At 45.7% G+C, this 18415-nt stretch overlaps 4 protein-coding genes across 4 annotated transcripts; 3 read left to right on the forward strand and 1 right to left on the reverse strand.

Annotated features, from left to right (window-relative positions):
* Positions 1-8562: 8562 nt before the first annotated feature.
* LAJ45_03325 (uncharacterized protein) lies at positions 8563-9469 on the reverse strand (the record flags this gene model as incomplete). Its single annotated transcript, XM_046112912.1, has 2 exons — positions 8563-9244; positions 9333-9469. The coding sequence occupies 2 exons, from the start codon at positions 9467-9469 to the stop codon at positions 8563-8565; spliced, it is 819 nt and encodes a 272-aa protein (XP_045973789.1).
* A 5140-nt stretch (positions 9470-14609) lies between these two features.
* On the forward strand, positions 14610-14903 carry LAJ45_03326 (uncharacterized protein; the record flags this gene model as incomplete). The annotated part of the gene is made up of 2 exons (XM_046112913.1): positions 14610-14765; positions 14820-14903. 2 exons carry the CDS (start codon positions 14610-14612, stop codon positions 14901-14903), a joined length of 240 nt encoding a protein of 79 aa, XP_045973790.1.
* A 1326-nt stretch (positions 14904-16229) lies between these two features.
* On the forward strand, positions 16230-17124 carry LAJ45_03327 (uncharacterized protein; the record flags this gene model as incomplete). The annotated part of the gene is made up of 2 exons (XM_046112914.1): positions 16230-16602; positions 16694-17124. The coding sequence occupies 2 exons, from the start codon at positions 16230-16232 to the stop codon at positions 17122-17124; spliced, it is 804 nt and encodes a 267-aa protein (XP_045973791.1).
* Positions 17125-17779: 655 nt separating this feature from the next.
* Positions 17780-18079, forward strand: LAJ45_03328 (uncharacterized protein; the record flags this gene model as incomplete). The annotated part of the gene is made up of 1 exon (XM_046112915.1): positions 17780-18079. One exon carries the CDS (start codon positions 17780-17782, stop codon positions 18077-18079), a length of 300 nt encoding a protein of 99 aa, XP_045973792.1.
* Positions 18080-18415: the final 336 nt, after the last annotated feature.

Genomic DNA, 18415 nt, shown 5'->3' on the forward strand with positions numbered 1-18415 from the left:
AGCCTTGCTACTTCTTCTTCTGCTTCTTCTTCTTCGTCCTTCCTCAGGTTCAGATCCCCCCCAGGGTTCCCGTTTAGAATACTCTCCCGGGTTTCATGAATTCTCTTTCTAATTTCTCACCTTTGTTTTCTCACTTGAATGGATTAATTGGTGGTGGATGTGTAGTATGTAGAGTGGTAATAAAACATGTAGTATGATGGCAGGCGGTACATGCTAGTAGGATGCAGTGGAGAAACAGTAAGGAAGAATAAGAATAGCCAGCTACCCCCCCCCCCCCCCCACCCCGTTTCTTTATTTTTACCTCACTCACTCCCTCACCCACTCACCAACTCTCTTGCTGGGTTCCAGTGCTGTGCTGGAGTAGCACCACTGTCGATTATGGCGCCGATGGTTGCTCGATGATGATGATGCCAATGCCACTACTGTTGCTGCTCTCTGCTCTTAATCTGATCTTCAACTCTTAATTCTCACTCTTTCCCTTTCACTCACTCACACTCGCTCACTCACTCGCCCACTCAACTCGATTCTCATGTCCCACACACACACGCGCGTTCCCAAAACACACCACGCACACCACTGACTCGCTGTGATCTTGGTTGCCCTGCTGTTGCGGCTTAAGGGTCGGGTTGCTGCTCGGGGATTGGTGCTGCAGCACGGCCACCGCGTTTCCGATCCCCCAATCGCCAGCAAACACTTCGTCGCACAGCAAAACTGAGAAAGAGAAAGCAGTGCTGTTTTTTCTTTCTTTCTTTCTCCACTCACATTTTGAGCAGATGCACGCGCAAGATAATACACGCCCCCAATTGAGATAGTGTGTGTGAAAGTATGTATGTAGGTACAATATAGCTGTGAACCTCTCGGCCTCCATTCACGATGATTCTGGGGTTGGTCGTCTCGAGGGCCCAGATGGCCTAATACAAAATTAAAGGGACACCACTAGCGCGACCTATTAGTGCAAGCGGAAACGATGAGACAGCCGATACCCCCTTCAGTCCTCTGAGACACCTTGAGGGGACTGAACTTCTTCGGCCGATGACGCCGGCCGTTTTCCTTTTGCTTGTGTTCAATTTCCTAAGCCCATCCAAATTGATCAAACCACTCGCCGGCGAAAGAACGTGACTGACTTGACTGGATCTCTTTGACTGCAACTGACCTGAGTGGAAAACCCCGAGTGTTGAGAGCCCAAAAGAGTCCAAAAGAAGAAGACACTTCTCAACAACATTGACAGCATCACCACCACCACCACGATTCACGACTAGCACCACTGCCAACGCCTATCGACTTCATGATACCCACCATATGCATATCAATTGTTTCCTCTTTTTTTTTCCTTTCCCCTCCCTCGCTACAACTTTTTTTTCTTCACACCCCTCTTCCCTCTCCCTCCTCACCCCCCACCGTTAAGGGCCCCCAGCCGTACGCGCATGATGCTGCATTCACATACTGCTGTACATGCCCTACCGGTATTATCACCGCGAGTACGTCCAATGGAATAGACTATATATTCACTAATGCCGCCACATGCTCGCCCTCCATATCCCCACAGTTAATGCTTAATGCAATGCAATGCCCGCGTCTCGCTAAAGCTGCCAAACCTCCCTCAGCCCTTTTTAACCACATCTCATCGAAAAACTTGTGATATAAACGAGAAAATTAGCACGTAAAAATTATTTCCCTTTCTTGAAACATCTTAATCCTGGCCTCAGCTAGACCAAACCAGACCAGAGGGAGGAAAGAAAAACCGTAAAACTAGGAAAAGCCAGGCTAGGTACTACTACTCTAAGTCTCTAACAGCCTTGTTATGCAATTCGACTATCGTGCATACAGTAGTCCCTTGCTTGGCCCTTCGGCAAGGAATTTAAATTTCGGATCCACGGCTAATGTACATACTGGCCTCACTGCGACACCGTTTAAGCGGAATTGATCCCGGCCGCCGCCTCAATACATGATATAAGAGGCTTTTCATGTAATTTTTAGTAGTGCACACATGTCCTCTAGAGGTAGAAAGCAGAGAAACAACTTCAACCCCCTCCCTTCCCTTCCCTTCCGCTCATCTCTTCCCCATATGTCTCATAGGATGTCTATCGAGTTTTTCAAATTGCACCCTACTCGTATCCAAATGTTTATTCACACCACACCTCAATTGCACTTGAAGACCAGACCAACATCCATCCCATGCCCGGCTGACTCCCTCAATCCGAAACAGGTGTGTCAGATGGTCTTGATTATGCGAGGGCTGGGTTTGATGAAGCCATGAATATCACAAATCTTCCTTCCCTATGGAGATGGAGAAACCTTAGAATTAACTTATAGCGGCGGCAACGGCCCCTTTCTAAAATAAATTTAAACTCAGTTGCTTTCTCCTTCCTTCCGTACCCCCCGCTATATATCTGCCTGCCGAGCTTTACTCTGCGGCTTGCGGGCATATACCTTGGCTTCTGGACTGGGCCGGGTTTATTCTGCTGCTTCTGCTGCTGCAGTCTCTTCCAAAACTGCAGACTGCAAGTAAACCATCCATGATGGTGATGATTACAAACACGTCTGCATACCATCCCATATCTACCGGGATTCTCCATGCTCTACATTTTTAGGATCGAACCCTGCTCTACATCTTTCCCTTCCCAAAAACAAAAGAGGAAAGATTCTAGAAAATCTCCGGTTCCGTGCAAGAAGCATACAGTAGCCGAACTTTTGTTTGTTTGTTCAACTCCCCGTTTGCGTCGTGCACTTGGCCGGGAGGCTCAATCTGCATCTGCCCGTCCCGATGTCGATGTCGTTCCCCGGAACTGCTGCCGCCGCGAGCGGGAGGTCAAACGAACGGGTGTTTGTTTTTTCCGATAACTAACACGGTTGTGTTTGGTTCTTTCATCTGTAGTTGGCTATGCTAAAAGCACAATTGGCTGAGCCGAGTATGATTGCCATATCTGCCACAAATGGGCGGATAGGTGTGCAGAAATCCCGATAGATACTGAAAGTCAAGCAAGGTTAAATAAGGGCCCGGGTTACATTGGGTAGGCGCCGGTAGGCACCATGCGGCGCGCACACAAGGAACAAAGAAGTCTCCAAGAAGGCCGGGTCCAACGATGTAGCATCGACCCGTCAGTGATACCTCGATCCGGCAAATCTTTTTTCTTTGACAGATCTAGATGAGAGCTACCAGGTTTATCGAGGCTTCTCTTCTTCTAATCGTACCTTACGATTAGAGGTTGGGCCGATTGATTGGATGTTGCAGGGTCACCCATTGCTGAAGCTGGGATGGATATGGATCGTGGAGTTTATATGATGCTGCCTCGTCGGGATATGGGGTGTCGGGCATTGGAAGGTTCAAGACAAAACATTTGGAACCCGACGTACGTACGTGGAGAGATGTAAGACTTGCATTGCACTGACAAGGAGATTTTTGCAGCAGCGAGGCGGTTAACGTTGCATTGCTTTGCTTTGCTTCAACATCACGATCAGCTGTCCTGACGTGTCGTCGATAGGTGGGTGAGACCTCGTGAAGCCACGGTACGTGTGATGTACCTAGAGTATCTTATTGATTAGACATCGATATCAGTCTCGCAGTCCAATCACTGTCCGATATGGAGATCCGACAATTGCACCTCATACAATCGAATCTACTCCTTCCAATATCAATATCAATATCACCAATACCCAATATCCAATATCCCATACACACAAACCCATCTACTCCTTCCAATATCCAATATTGCCCCTGCAATATCCCATCGTCCCAATCCCTTACGTCGTCCCCGTTTGCAGCTCATCAAAACAAAGCTATCAAATCCGCATGTAGCTATACCATACAATCACCGGCCTGTACCATCAAAGGGCGGGATCCAAATCTCGTTTCGAGAAAGTTTGTTTTTATATAGGGTTTTCTCATTACCGAGTTTCAGCTGTTACTGATCTAGAAAGCCCCAAACCCCCCTGCATGCAGCTCAAACAAAACACGCGTTAATATTTGTCTGTTATCGCGTTTGTATTAGGTAGCGCGTTTATTCTTACGATTGGTCCCGGAGGAAATGATACGCGATCAGTCCCCCGACTGCGCACCAGTACCTACGTTATTGCGCGCAGTAGTAATTAGATACATGCAGAGCAGTGGCATCTGAAAAAAATTTCTCCTCTCACAGCGCCTGTAAGTCCACCAATTGTGTCCTACACAAAGAGCGAAAAAATATCGAAAAGAAAAGTTTTAGCAACACCCCGTTTCGATCGGGGGACCTCCGGGTTATGAGCCCGGCGCGCTTCCGCTGCGCCATGTTGCTTGAGTGAATCAGCCGGGAATCGAACCCGGGTCGGGCGCAATTCATAAGAATGGCAAGCGCCCGTGATACCCCTACACCACTGAATCATGTTTGTGCAGTGGTCTAGGTAATTTATGAACCATGTAAAACACTCGCTTGATAAGAGTTCTTACATAATATTCTTGATCATATATTCTCACTCGAAATATATCTTAATTTCAAGTCTTCCCCTCTTTGGATTAAGTCGGGAGCAGCAAGTTCTAAACAGACAAATATACTATTTGTATGAAACATCACCCATAGCCAAATAAGGCTGGCAATTTGAGAACCATAACACATTAATTATAGTCTCTTCCGGGTCAATGGCGAACCTGATTCAATGGCAAATACGCACTTACTGGCTCATCGAACCCATAAAATAGCACCGAGTCTACTAAACTGAGTAGTAGTTTTCAATTGACTACTCATTAGGTTCGTCATTAATTCAGGAAACACCATTATCGAGTTAGCATAAATTAGCCTGTTATTGTTAACATTGAGTGTGTGTGGCCCATTTACATGTACTTGAAAATATTGTGAGCCTGAATCAATAAAATGGAATAATGTTGAATAGCGATTAGGAAAAAACCATCCTTGGTCTTTACAATCCTTAAAACACCTGGTTAGCGCATTTGAACAAAGAGATAGTTTGAATTCGGACCTACAACAATAAAACCTTTATAATCAGCTGGTGCTTTTATCAATTGATCGTAACGCTTGGAAAATAACTCATATCCTGCGCCTTCTGTCCCCTATACTGAACCGAGCAATAGCTAACTAATGGAGGTCACAGCGCAACTTTTGGACCCTAGCGACATCCGGAACGAAGTGCTGCCCAAGGGACCCGGGATGTAAAAATTTCCATTGCAAAGATTTACCTTATTTGGGGCACTAATTTAAGCTATTGCTTTGCGTTTCTTGGACTTTGAGGTAAATTGTCACTGACCCTGACCAACTAGATATTAATTAAGCATATAGTTAGGAAAAGAATTTTGTCAACGTCATAGTGGAAGAATTCGATTTTATCAGGCGACAGCTCCTTCGAGTTGCGTTACTTTTGGTTAAGTTACTAACATAGAAGGGACTACCGTGACGCGTGACAGAGGCCATCATGTTCACGTTACAGTTTTCGATGAACCGTTACTTTAATCGAGTGATAACTCATGATTAATTTATCACGGACAGCACATGTACCTCAGATGTCTGAGCACTACATGCGTTTACTTTTAGTTACTGAAATTAGAAGAATCAAACAAGACAAGAGTAGTTTTATTGGGCTTCTATCAGGCCATGACGGACCCCCTAGGGCTTTGGGACCCACATATTCGGGTCAGATTCTTTATCAGCGCTTTGACTTTGACTAATCAAATATGTGTATTTCGGGGATCTATACAAGTTCCTAACCATTCTGAGCTTACTTTCAGGTCATACGCCCCCAGTAGATGTAAGCTCTGACATGTGAGTGATGGCCCGTGTTTGTGGTTAAACCTTGAAACTAAAGGCCTGAGGTTTGGCTTCTGCAGGTACACGTACACTACTTATTTCCAGAAGATTCTCGGGAAACACAAATCAAGTATCACTCGGTAGAAACTGCCCTTAGATACATCATCGTGTGCATATACTTATGTGTGCATGGAATGTATGTAGTGATAATCTCGAGAAGTATACTGATATGATTTCTCGGGCTTACCGCTCCGAATATCCGGGCCTCAAGTCCTGTGAAGGGATCGAAATAAGGTTAATCCTGCAGTTTTAACTGATGGAACGGTGTTGCTAATTTGAGACCAGCGTCGTTGGAATTGCACTTGCACGCCTGACGGGTTTCCTTGATAAACGTGTTCATTCCCATAACACGGCAAATTAAGTCCTGTCGTCAGCCAAGAATTTATATTTTTATTGCCCTATGGGCAGTTCATTCCCCGCAGTATGTACAATCATTTCTGCCAGTACCATTGACTTAGCTGGATCTATAGGTAGCTATGTTGACACGAGGTCATGACAGGTGGCTAGTACAGTCAAGGTCACAATTATATATCTGCGAAAACCATCGTCCCCTTACCCCCATCAAGACCAATCAAGCCACCCTTCCTGTCTCAACCCCACTTTCGGAGTCAACCCATTAGGTACATCGATCGATGTATCACTACTATCATGAGCTCAAACACAGCTGAATCCTCGCTATCGGATCGTGTCTGCCGTACCCTTGAATTCAACCACTATCGGAGATATCAAAAATATATCACGAGAACATTATCATGCATACACGATAATGCCTCTCGCCGTACCAAGATCTCTTGGAACCCCTCATCAAATATCGGAGATATCTCCATTTCTACCATCCCTGGTTGTTTATGCAAGTTACTCTGGGGGGAATGGGGTGCAGTTCGTATCAACTTGCTGATTGTTGACTCCCTTATTAGCAGGCAGTGTTTCCTTCGGGGACTTCTTCGGGGGCTTTGGGTTACTTGATGTCATGATGTCAAATATAACCGGGCTTTGACAAGACAAGAGTTCTAGATACGGTCTTGGCAATGTGGCTGTTTTCTAGGTTGCCACCCAATAGAAACTCATGGGAAATCACTCGCTTGCTCGGAGCGGTCAACGAGAACCCGAAAATGATCTTTTTGTTCTGATTTGTCTTGATGTAGAAATCCCGCTACTGAATCACTGCCTTAAAGAGTTGCACATTCTTATTCTCTGCCCCTGCCCCGGGTACATGCGAGAAAGCCTCGTATAAGGACGGTACGAGCTGAGACGGGTTTAGGTCGATCGATCAACCCTCCCCCAAGGTTTAGGTACAGTCGTGTACGGGTCATGGATGAGCATATACAGGGGGCTGGAGCCAATTGAACTCCGTTGGAATTGAGGGTTATCTGATCTGTTTCGCACCTTGGCAGATTCTTTGTCCTTACTAGGCTATGAGGTATGTCATCCATCAATCCTTTCTCACTGTAAGCCTTATTCTTGATTGACATTATTAACCAAGACAATTACTATTTCGAGTAACATTCTTAAGGCAGTGCAGAAATACTAAGGCCAGTACCAAGGTCAGGGTCTCTATTAAGAAGTCATACTCAGCCACTTGCAAATCCAGGTTTTACCAAGACTACCAAGATTTGCAGATCCCTAGACAACAACTCTTGGCTTTATATTGCGATTGGTCCCAATGCTTCTTACTGACAACAACGTGGAGGAGCCCAAGCTTTCGGTCGTGAATTCCTAAATCAATCTCATTCCGCCGATAGGTAGATCTTCGGAATGTCGCATTTAAGTCTAAATAACCATATGCATGCTGGTTCTTAACCCCCCGCCATCTGATTCGGATTTTTCTTTCGGGTATCTATGAACCATTATGCTTAGATACAGGGACCTCCCAATCTTCAATATACCCCCATAATGCACGTACTAAGTGGCTAGGTATATGAAACATATCAAAGTATGAGAATAACGTGGCTCTGATACACACCCTACATAGTGTAGGCGATGATGGGCTTGACCTTGTGCTTTTCCCTTCAAGCCGGCTATTTATTGAGACCAAGGCGCTCCCGGGGCTTTCACTAGATTTGTAGAAACCTGGTAGGCAGAAAAACCTTTGATGCCTTAGCCACAGACATCAAATTGTTTATAATACTCTCCACCAATAAACCGATTCAAAGAAATTACCAGGATTCTGGGCAATAGTAACATGCCATATATGCCCAACCAGTAATAAGGCAAATCTATGTATTCGGAATAATTTCTCTTGGCTCAGTGATGTGTTCGAGCTTGGCAATATGTACCTATCAATTATCAACTCTTTTTATTTTCCCGTCAGCGGAGTTTACTCCGCCCACGCATGCGCACCAGACTACTGTACTCCAGCTACTTGTACGTGATATACATAGCTCATCCCATACAATTCATTGACTAAGCTAAAAAACTATTACTACTAGAGTGGGAAAAGAAGAGAGAGACCTATTTACAGACAACAAATCATAACAGAGACTAGAAACTAAAAATACTCTTTCGAAAACTTTTGGACGTCAAAGAAATACCCCCAGCCAGCCCAACCAAATCGTTAAGCCTTTCCATGTACCGTTTCCCCCAACCCTGCCAAGCTAGAAAACAAAAAACACAATAATACGCCTTAACCTTTAATAGAACCCCCAATGAAACAAAAAAAAGAAAAAACAAAAGGGAAGAAGGAACGAGTCTGGATTAATGAATGGAGTAGAACAAAAAAAAAAAAACTTTTAGTAATGACTGTAGTGTGATCCAGCCCACATGCACCCAATTATACATTCGCTGATGGGCTGTCTGGTCTCTCAGGCTCCTTGCCCTTCGCCTTCGGCGGTGTTTCCAACCCTAACCCACTATCAGTTCTGACAGCATCGTGGGGCTTGTTCGCTCCAGAGTCGGTAATTTCGTAAACGCCCATGCCCGGACGAAAGCTATAGCGCTCACCGAGAATTCTGTGATTCTCGGCGTGCTCGTCGCAGCAATCCCAGCTGCCGCTATCCCAACAGCTGCTCCCGGTTGTGTTCACGACCAGAACAGAAGGTGGTCTGCTGGTGATGCACTCGTCTACTAGCTGCCATGATCGTTGAGGCGCTGTAGCTACTGGTGGTGCTGGTGGTCTTTGGAGCTTTGTCTCGGCCATCTCCTTCTCCTTCTCTTTCTCCTTCTGGTGTTGGCCCTTTTCCCAGCCTACACGGAAGGCATACATGAATGCGGCGATGAGAAGGAGAATGCCGAAACCGGCACCTACGGCAATGCCGGCAATGGCATTGGGGTGGAGGCCGCTGTGGCCATCATCATCTTCCTCCTCTTCGCTTTTAGTTTCTTCGGGAGACGAGGAGGAGCTAGTCTCAGATGGGGTTTCGGAAGGTACTGTCTCGTGGTCGCGGGGAAGGATGATTGTAGTGGTGGCGGGAGTAGGAGTAGGCGTGGGAGTAGGCGCAGATCCTTTAATATCACTAGTGAGAGAAAAAAAAAATTAGCTTCTGCCAAAGATGGAAGGAGGTTCATCACAAGCTATGGAAAAGCTTAATGTCATAGACGAACCTTATGATAGGGACTGAAACTGCAGATTCAGTTCCATACTCTCTTCTAGAAATGGGGTGCGCAGATGAGGCAGGTAGTGTGACAAAAATCACAAGCATGAGAAAGGCTGTGAAAGCCATGATCGATTGTTGGAACATTGTATTTTTTGCTCAAGTGAAGAATTCGAGATGGGTTTATATTCTGTTTATTTGGCGATTCAACTATCGTACAGTTCGTCGTGAGTTTACAGCAACTCTTGGTGTGTAGCGGCAGGTGTTGAAGCAATATCTCATTAGAATGTTCTGTCGAAATGGTGCACCTAGGCAGGTTAGAGTAAGTTGAGATGGATGAATATGTAAATATTGATATGTGATGTGAACGACGAAGTGAACGTCGGGGGGATGCCGTTGAGTATATAAGCCCTGGCCCTTGGCGCTAGCTTGAGGGCTTTGGATGGGATGACGGTAAGTATACCTGGTGTGTTTGGTAAGATGGGAAAATGTGGCTTGTGATGTGACTCGATAATGGAAGAAAAATTTCTCCTTGCTAGAAATCACCCCAGGCAGGCACGGAGAGAAGAGAGAAGAGGGTAAGACCTGGACCGTGATCTAAAATCAGGGATGACCCAACAAAGGAGGAGGAGGGCTGTTCTGGCTCCGGCAAATACCCGAGAGGCGAGGAAGACTCAAGCTTCGTTGACCTTCAGATTGTGCTTGAAAGGGGTGACGACATTTTCTCTAAAGGACTCCCACTGGCAGATGGGCTGCAGGTCGAGTGATTGAGAGATTATGCGAGTGAGATAACAACCCCCGATTCAGCCTCCCCCACTAGCTGGTACCTACCTGCTGTCTTCAATTCCTCTCGCTCGTATCCTCTGCGCTCTGCGCACCGCCTATGTGCAGCTCAATCCCACCTCTGGCCGTTACATCAGATGGAAAATGCACTCGACTGTGTTTGTTGGGAATTCCACAATTGAGTACGGATGAACCATGCCCTTGGAGTTCATAATAAGAACTCTGCCATGCTAGCAAGTTGATCTTCTTCGAGAACCCCCCCCCCCAACTTCTCATAGAAATTTGATAGAGTTTCACCATGGCAGGGGTTGACTTTGAGAGTCGTCAATCCTTTCCAAATGTCTCATCCAAAATCATAGGCAAATAACTTGGGCAAAACCCCCCGAATCATGATGCATGGCTTCCTTCCTTGCCGAATTTTTTTGATGGCACAGTTGTTCCGGTTTACTTTCCACGCCCCACCCGATATTCCGCAGGGTTTGGCGAGCCCGGCCTAACCGTGTTTGTGACGAGTCACGCCAAACCCAGGGGAAGAAATCTTGGGATCTGTGCAACCGTGTAACAATTCGACATGGTGGGAAATGTGTCGCGTGCCCTCTACCCAAACCTGAACTGAGGGGCGAACCCCAGCCAGAAACCACAACCTACACATCCAACGGCTTCACTCGCATACTTAGCAACCAATACACAATGCCTTTTCACGACCATTACAGCCGCAAAAACAATGACTCTCTTTGGATACGATTCAATGAGTCCCAAGAAATTCACTCAATCAACTTCCGATAGCTAATTGGATGGGGAAATGGTCTTGACAAAGATACTGGAATCAGAAGCAGCATCCCTGCCTCAAGAAAGAGTCTAGCACATACCATACATATCTTTAATCACCTAGGCGGGGAAAGATACGCGCTGTCTCAACATATCCATATTATGTGGCGCATAGGTATGTAAGTAGATACCAGTCGTCAATTGACATCAATATTATGTGCGTTGCAGGGCGACACATGAAGAGGTTTTCACCTACCAAGTGACAGCTGAACAAGCCTTGACTCTAAGCATGTCACCCACTGCACCATCAATAGTTGCCGAACCCGTACCGTACTTGCTGCATATGATTCTTTGCGTCCAAGTTTTTGATCTGCCCCGTACGGTTCGCCGGCCTGATAGCGAGAAAAAAAACATCCTGGCATCACATTTGATTGAATCTTCCGGCGAGGTATAAAAAAACCTGGATTAACTATAGGGACATGCATTAAAGAAATTGAGTAGAGCACCTAAATGATTAATTGATCAAGGCTGGGAGTACCATATCAAGCCAGTAACGCACGGTACTCCATGTTTTGCCAACTGAGATTTGCCATACCTACAGCCCCTTTCCCTTGTGTTCCCCACAAAAATTCCGTGACCCACAATCTGAGCACTTTCAGCGGGATTTATCGATAGGTAGTTCTGTCGCTAGTAACCTGAGACCAAAAATATCTGGTTCATCAAAGACACCAGGGCGCAATAACACTCTGTTGGAATATCCGAGTCCCTAAGGACTGGCAATTATGTTTAAGGCCTATCCTAGGCCCCCCTCGATCCCAGTAGCAGGGAATCGGAAGATGCAGGTCACTAATATTTCCCAAGCCTCAAGAATGCTGAAATTTAGGAAGCACATCAAGAAGCGGCAAAACACAAGCCGTCGATATCCAGGTTCATGCGGGCTTTTGTTAGAATTAAATAACTGAGGCCTGATATCATACTCGTAATGATCTCCAATGGATAACATCATGATTACTTGAATTTCATCAAACTTATGGAAGAAACTCGATCGCAACCTACCCTGACGTCAGTCCTCTGATTTTATATCGAATTCTCTCCCAAAATGTGACACCGGTCACAGAAGAAGTCGGTTTGAATGTTATGCATGCAAGAAGCGACATGGTGTTTTCGGAACTCCATCCCGGCCTAATAGGTTCTTCCGAGGCAAGGTATAATACTAGTGTCCCTTGTACCCTCGTGCTTACTCCCTTCTTTGAGTGAGAAAACCGAGGAGCTGACATTTTTCTCCGGTGTTAACCTAGATGGAGTGCTCCAAGACGGGTCTTTACTCCATAGCTAGCTGGGCATGGCTATCGTTCCCGGACAATTATTTTTGACTTCAACCTTCAATCTCGTCGTGATATATATAACGCAGATAATATAGTGATATTACCGTGAATATTGGAATTTTTACCAACGACCGTGTTGAGTCCTAGCCATGGGGTATGCAGCCTAGCTACATGTAGGTTGCATGTACTCTAGGAACGTACTCTGAAATACATTAGTGTCCCGATGCTTAGAACTATTGTCTAAGGATCTCTTAGACTACATAGGTCAAGTCCTTCTAACGCATGCACAATGGCCTTGGGATTTTACATTTAGTGCTAGGACGGAGTAAAGTCTTTCGCAAAAAAGCTCTGTTATTCAGCGCAAAAACCAAGGTGCTTCAAACCCTTCTCTAATAATGACTTATTCCATGGGTGTTCTTGCATATTCATGATCTGCAGCCCAGTTTGTACCTGAACAACCAACCACACAGCATATGAAAGTTCGAGCGCCATGCATATGCGGACATTTCCGAAACTCCAGGTGATAAGGGCAACACAGAAAGATGACCTTATAAAGCCACCACTCAGATGAGGATACTGGCGGGATGTTACATTCTCACTGGTTCCAATACCGAAGATCTAAGGAGTCTTTATGCGGCCCAAAAGCCAAGGGTCTGCAAATATGATCATGATCGTGCTGCGTAGAGGTCTCTTGAGACTCTGGGACCGGGAAGATAGTGAGTTATGTGCATGAAGCCACCTTTCATAATAAGATAATAGGCAGGAGTATTGTATCGCTGTGTTATCCAACAAACGCGTGCGCTTGTGATCTTCAATATGGTGCCATAATAATCTGGCTCAGGGTTCCGGTCCTCTTGGCGCAACCGCGATCACGCATATCGCGTTACTTCTGAGGAAATTATCATAACTCTGGTTCTTTAAAGAGCGAAGGCGCAGTGAGATGCGTTTTATCATATGTATTGTCAATTAGCCATTACTGGAACAATTGTTTTAACTTTTGCGGGGAGGCTTGGACCTCATAAATTAATGACTTGCAAAACCCAAGTCTTTTTAGCGCTGAAGATGAAGCGGTCATCCGTTTCTTGGAAATTATAGCATTGGTTATGTCCCAGTGGTATTGGCAGCATTCAGCGCCAATGTTAGTTCAGCCGGTCTTGTAACCTCAGTGACGGATTCCTATAAACAACTTAGCTTACTAACTGTGATCGGTCATGATCACCATTGTGATGGTAGTATATTATGCATACCTAATCTACAATGTATTAACCATTTTAACCCAAAGCGGTTTAATTTACGCACAGAAATACCACTGTACATTAAGCCTAGACTAATATAATCATCATTGGATATGCGTGAATACAATTTAGGTACCTGGAGCCAAGACGTATCGAAACATATGGAAATCAGACTTACACTCTTATACTCTGTGTCAGCCGAGCTATATCTCAGTATTCCACGTATCCTCAAAATGGACAGAGTCATAAGCTATCACTCGGTAACAGTGGTTACCCAACTACAAGGACGATATATATTTTCATTCATCATATAGTCTTGCCACGTACGTGGAAGAGTGTATGTTTATAATCGTAGATCTTCTTATGTAAACAAATATATGTTATAGATCACAGCAACAATCGTTGTTAAGGAAGGTTGACCGATATATGTGTGGATAATGGACAGGATTGGGGATGAGGAGAAAGAGAGGAGATCAGGGTGAGGAAGAAGAAGAAGAAGAAGAAGAAGGGCCCATAAGTACATATACATGTAGTCGATTGAGACCCGTTAGGTATACGTATACGTGTAACAGCTCCCATAGTTCATTGCCATTACGTGCTTCACCATTTCTACCTTACGTGTACAATTGCAGGTGTTCCAAACGTGACATGCGCGATGTACAAAACACATATACATGTGCTCGAGCGTGCCTAACAAACAACCAACGAATTACCAATCGATTAATTGAGCGTGTCTACATTCCAAGTGAATCTCAATTCAACCGAGTGATAACCGGTGATACACATTGATCGTAATAAGCATTGATGCCGTTCCGTGCCGACCATTTTTTTTAAAAATAACGGTGGATTTATTTCGAATACATATTTCGAAACCACCTACATGTACGTAACTTTCGTCCTCGGCTCATCGCTTTCAACTTTCAAGCAGAGAATTGCGTATATCACGTGTTTCAACCAGAGTTCATGTCACTTCTAGAATACCCTGAAGACCCAACTACAACCCCAAAAGATAAACAAGTCAAGCTAAGTGGCTACTATCTCATTCTATCCAGTTTCCATAACAGCCACTTACCATATATATCCCGCGCGCCTGTACAACTGCAGCCAACAACCAACCCATCATCTCGCATCCACCATTACCAAACATCCACCCACACCACAAACAACCTTTCCGCCATGAAGATGCACGTTTCCACCACCGACACTGATCTTCAAGTCTCTGTCCAGTACGCCCGCCACCCTGACGAGGCCGAATCCGATGATCAAATCGACATCGTCCAAACAATCCAAACTGGACAAAGCGCCCCTCCCCGCTCCAAAGGAAACGCTGCGGTATAAATCCAGTCCACCACTTTTTGCTTTATGAGAAATACTGATGCTTCCCAGGAGTCCTACATCCACATTCCACGTGGAGCGAATTTGAACGATTATCTCCCCGTTAAGACCAAGGATGGAAATCGCAAGGGCTAAAGTGATCAAGGTCATGGAATTGTTGAGAGGGTAGGCTTCAGCCTTAGGAGGCCTTGTGGGCACCTGGTTGGCAAGTCGTTGGAACCTTAGTAAGGCAAGAGTGGAGGATAAATTATTTAAGCTTCAATTTTTTATGTCAAGAAATTCGAAACTCACAATAAATGAGATAAATATGCAAAAACAGTTCGCCATTGATCAATTCTCTATTAGTCCGAAAGGTATTATCTTATTCTCTTTGTGAAAATAGCTCCAACTCGTCCTTGTTAGGACCCCAGGATTTTCTAATACCTGAACCAATAGCTCGTGTACTTGCGGTGGAGTTAAGTATTGCCTCTCGTAATAGCAACCATCAACTTCACCACCTCCTTAAGCCCACCAACCATCGCAGTAACCAATGGGAAACGTCAGAGGGAATTACTTCTGACTTTAGTACACTTGGTTTTAGCTATTGGTTGTGGTTTTGTAGGGTCTCGAGTATGGTGGGATTGGATTGTTACCAGCGAAATTGGAATAATATTTAGTTTCACCGCAAGTATATATAAAGTATTTAAATTCTAGGATGTACACTATATAATAAAATAATGCACAAATCAATCACCTGCAGATGGTTGTCCTGTTGTATTGACATAGGGTTAGGGTTTCGATTCATACGCCTTTGTGGCTTCTTTCGTAGATACACCCTTGTGGCCTCTTCTATTAAGACACATATGCGTCATGTAGCCAGGAACCTCACGAACCTCAATTCTTTGATTCAGACTTCAAGACAATACACATGCATCACTCATCATCTATCCGTTCATTGGTTATATGTATTAATACAGGACTGGAAGTCCTTACTCGGTGTATCACATCACATCACACCTACTCAAGCTTAGAGAATGAACACACATACCTATATATCGATACGAGCTCACGCGACTATCATCAATCAACCCACATCATTGATCAATGCTCGGCCTCCGGCGTATGGTATTCAACGTATTTCTTGGCAACCACGGATTATTGCTACCGACCTTCCGGATACAGAATTAGTACCGGCGGTAACTTATCCACCAAAGCCCAATGATTGGCCGAGCATGCCAAGAGCTGAATAACATTCCAAACCCGCAAAGAGAAATGTACCTACTCTACGTACATCACTCAATCCGCACAGATAGGTACTTAGTTGGAACGAAAAAAGCTACATCTCCGGAAGCACGATCAGTGGAGAGCCTCATAAAAAAAAAAGTTAGCTATATAACTCGCATTCCCGGGCCCCAATTTTAACTGCACTCCTAGGTCCTTAGCACTCCATCACCAACACCAAAATAACTGAACCAATTGATCATGGCCGCTACAGGAAACGGCATCAAGACAACCATGGCCACCCCCGCTAGAAAGTTCTCGATACGCACCGCGACACTCGCCGACGTGCCTCGCCTTGCATCCATCAGCGCCCCCGCACTTATGGACGATGGCTTCTACGATGTACTCTACCCGCGCCGCCGCGAGTTCTACGACGATTACCTCCACACATGGAGGCTCAAGCTGCAGAAGGGGATCCTCTCTGATGCCGTCTATCTTGTTGCTGAGACCGACGTAGCCGACGAATCCACAGGGCGATCCAGGAAGGAAATCGTAGGCTGGATCGCATGGCAGCGCATGGGGACATCTGCGGAAGCCGAGAGGATCCGGGCTGAGGGGCAAGGAGTACTGAAACGTATGTCTTCTGAAACGCTACGCATACATATGATATATAATATACACCCTCTATAGTTCAGCAGTCCCTGTGCTAACTTCTCTTTCCGTAGGACTGGAGCATAAACTATTGACACTCACGAACACCTACGTCTCCCCGCTCATCCGTTTTGTCCTGCGCACACCCCCGGACCGCTCCGCCGACGCCGCTGCGCTAGCGAAGATGGAGGCTCGTCATCCAACGTTTCTGGCGGAGACGTTTTCAGGGATATACGCCGAGCACTGGCACGTTCTCATGCTCGTCGTTGACCCGAAGTGGCAGCGGAGGGGGATCGGGCAGATGCTGGTACGATGGGGACTCGATAGGGCGCAGAAAGAGGGTGTGTGTGTAGGGCTGGAGGCGAGCGATCCGGGGGCTCCGATGTACTTGAAGTTGGGGTTTGAGGAGATTGGGAGGTTCCATACACCAAGGGAGGGGCTGCACTTTCCAGCTTTGGTGTGGAGGCCGAGGGGGATGGAGGGGAAGGATACGGTAGTGGGTTAGGTCTTGGACACCGGTGACGGATGCATTGTGCTTTTGGGTTAATTGGTTGATCAACAAGCAAAGGGTTCTGCAATTGGATAAGAGCGTCAGCCAGCTACATGTACTACGGATGTAGGTACACCACTATACGTAATGATAATTTTTTTCCCGGGGATTAGGGTTTCCACTGTGGGGTTTCTTTTGACCCAAGCACGGTATCGTGCGGGTTTTCTGGGAAAGACTGGCTTGGCTGGGTGACTGAAACCGAGTGATATTTGGTGATCGTCACCATCGAACCGTTAACGCACGGATTCTCTTTTTTCCTAAAAGCTCAAGCGAAAGGTCCATTTCAAACTGTCCATATAACTAGATCTTTGAATAAACGAGGAATATGAAGTAAATAGAAAAAGAAAAAAACACTTGAAAGCGGGCGTAGAAATCATTGTAGGATTGAAATGCATTAATCACCCTCTCTGTATTTAAAGGCTTTCTACGCCGAAAAGGATTTATCTAAATCACACATTCTATCCACAATAAAAGTAAGCCAGCATACCAACATAACACTATCTAGATTCTTAACAATCAAGCCAGATATACCGATCTCATTAATTTCATCAATTCCACCACAACCACCACAACCACAACCAACACCACAACCCCCAACAATACCACCACCATGTCCACCAACCCCAGCACCCGCCTCGCTGACCTCCGCACCCAAATCCACACCCTCACCACGCAGCACGAGACCCTCGAAAGCGAGCACCTCTTGCTCTGCTCCTACATCTACACCGGCGGCACCCTTGGCACCTTCTTTAGCTACGCCGTCAGCGCCGAGAAACAGATCTCGGACCTTAAAGAGTGGGAGGGCATCCAGGCGAAGAAGAGACAGCTTGTCAAGAGGATGGAGAATATCGTTGCGGTGCGTGAGGAGCTGAAGGAGAGGGAGAAGGAGGTGTTGGGGTTGGCGTTGTAAGTTTGTATGGGGAGGGGGGAGGAGGGGAATTAAAGGGCGGAGCTAGAGGGGAAGTTGCTTTTATGCGTGTTTAGATTGCGTGTTTTGAGGAAAAGCGGTGGGGTACTGATAGAGTAGCGTAGCGTAATGAATTGAGTTTTTTTTTTTTTTTTTTTTTTTTTCGCAAGCTTTGCTTTGAGTATTTATTTAACCAAACACGTGAATAAACTGTGCAAGCTGGCCAATATTTCGATACAAGGGAGTGCTTTACTACTACTCTTCTGGCAAACGTCCTACTGGTACCCGATCGTGCGCATTATTCAACTATGCTACCGGGCTTTCTGCATATACATGGAG

Source organism: Morchella importuna (assembly GCF_003444635.1).
Source record: "Morchella importuna strain M04M26 chromosome Unknown Morimp01GS007, whole genome shotgun sequence".
NCBI lineage: Eukaryota > Fungi > Ascomycota > Pezizomycetes > Pezizales > Morchellaceae > Morchella > Morchella importuna.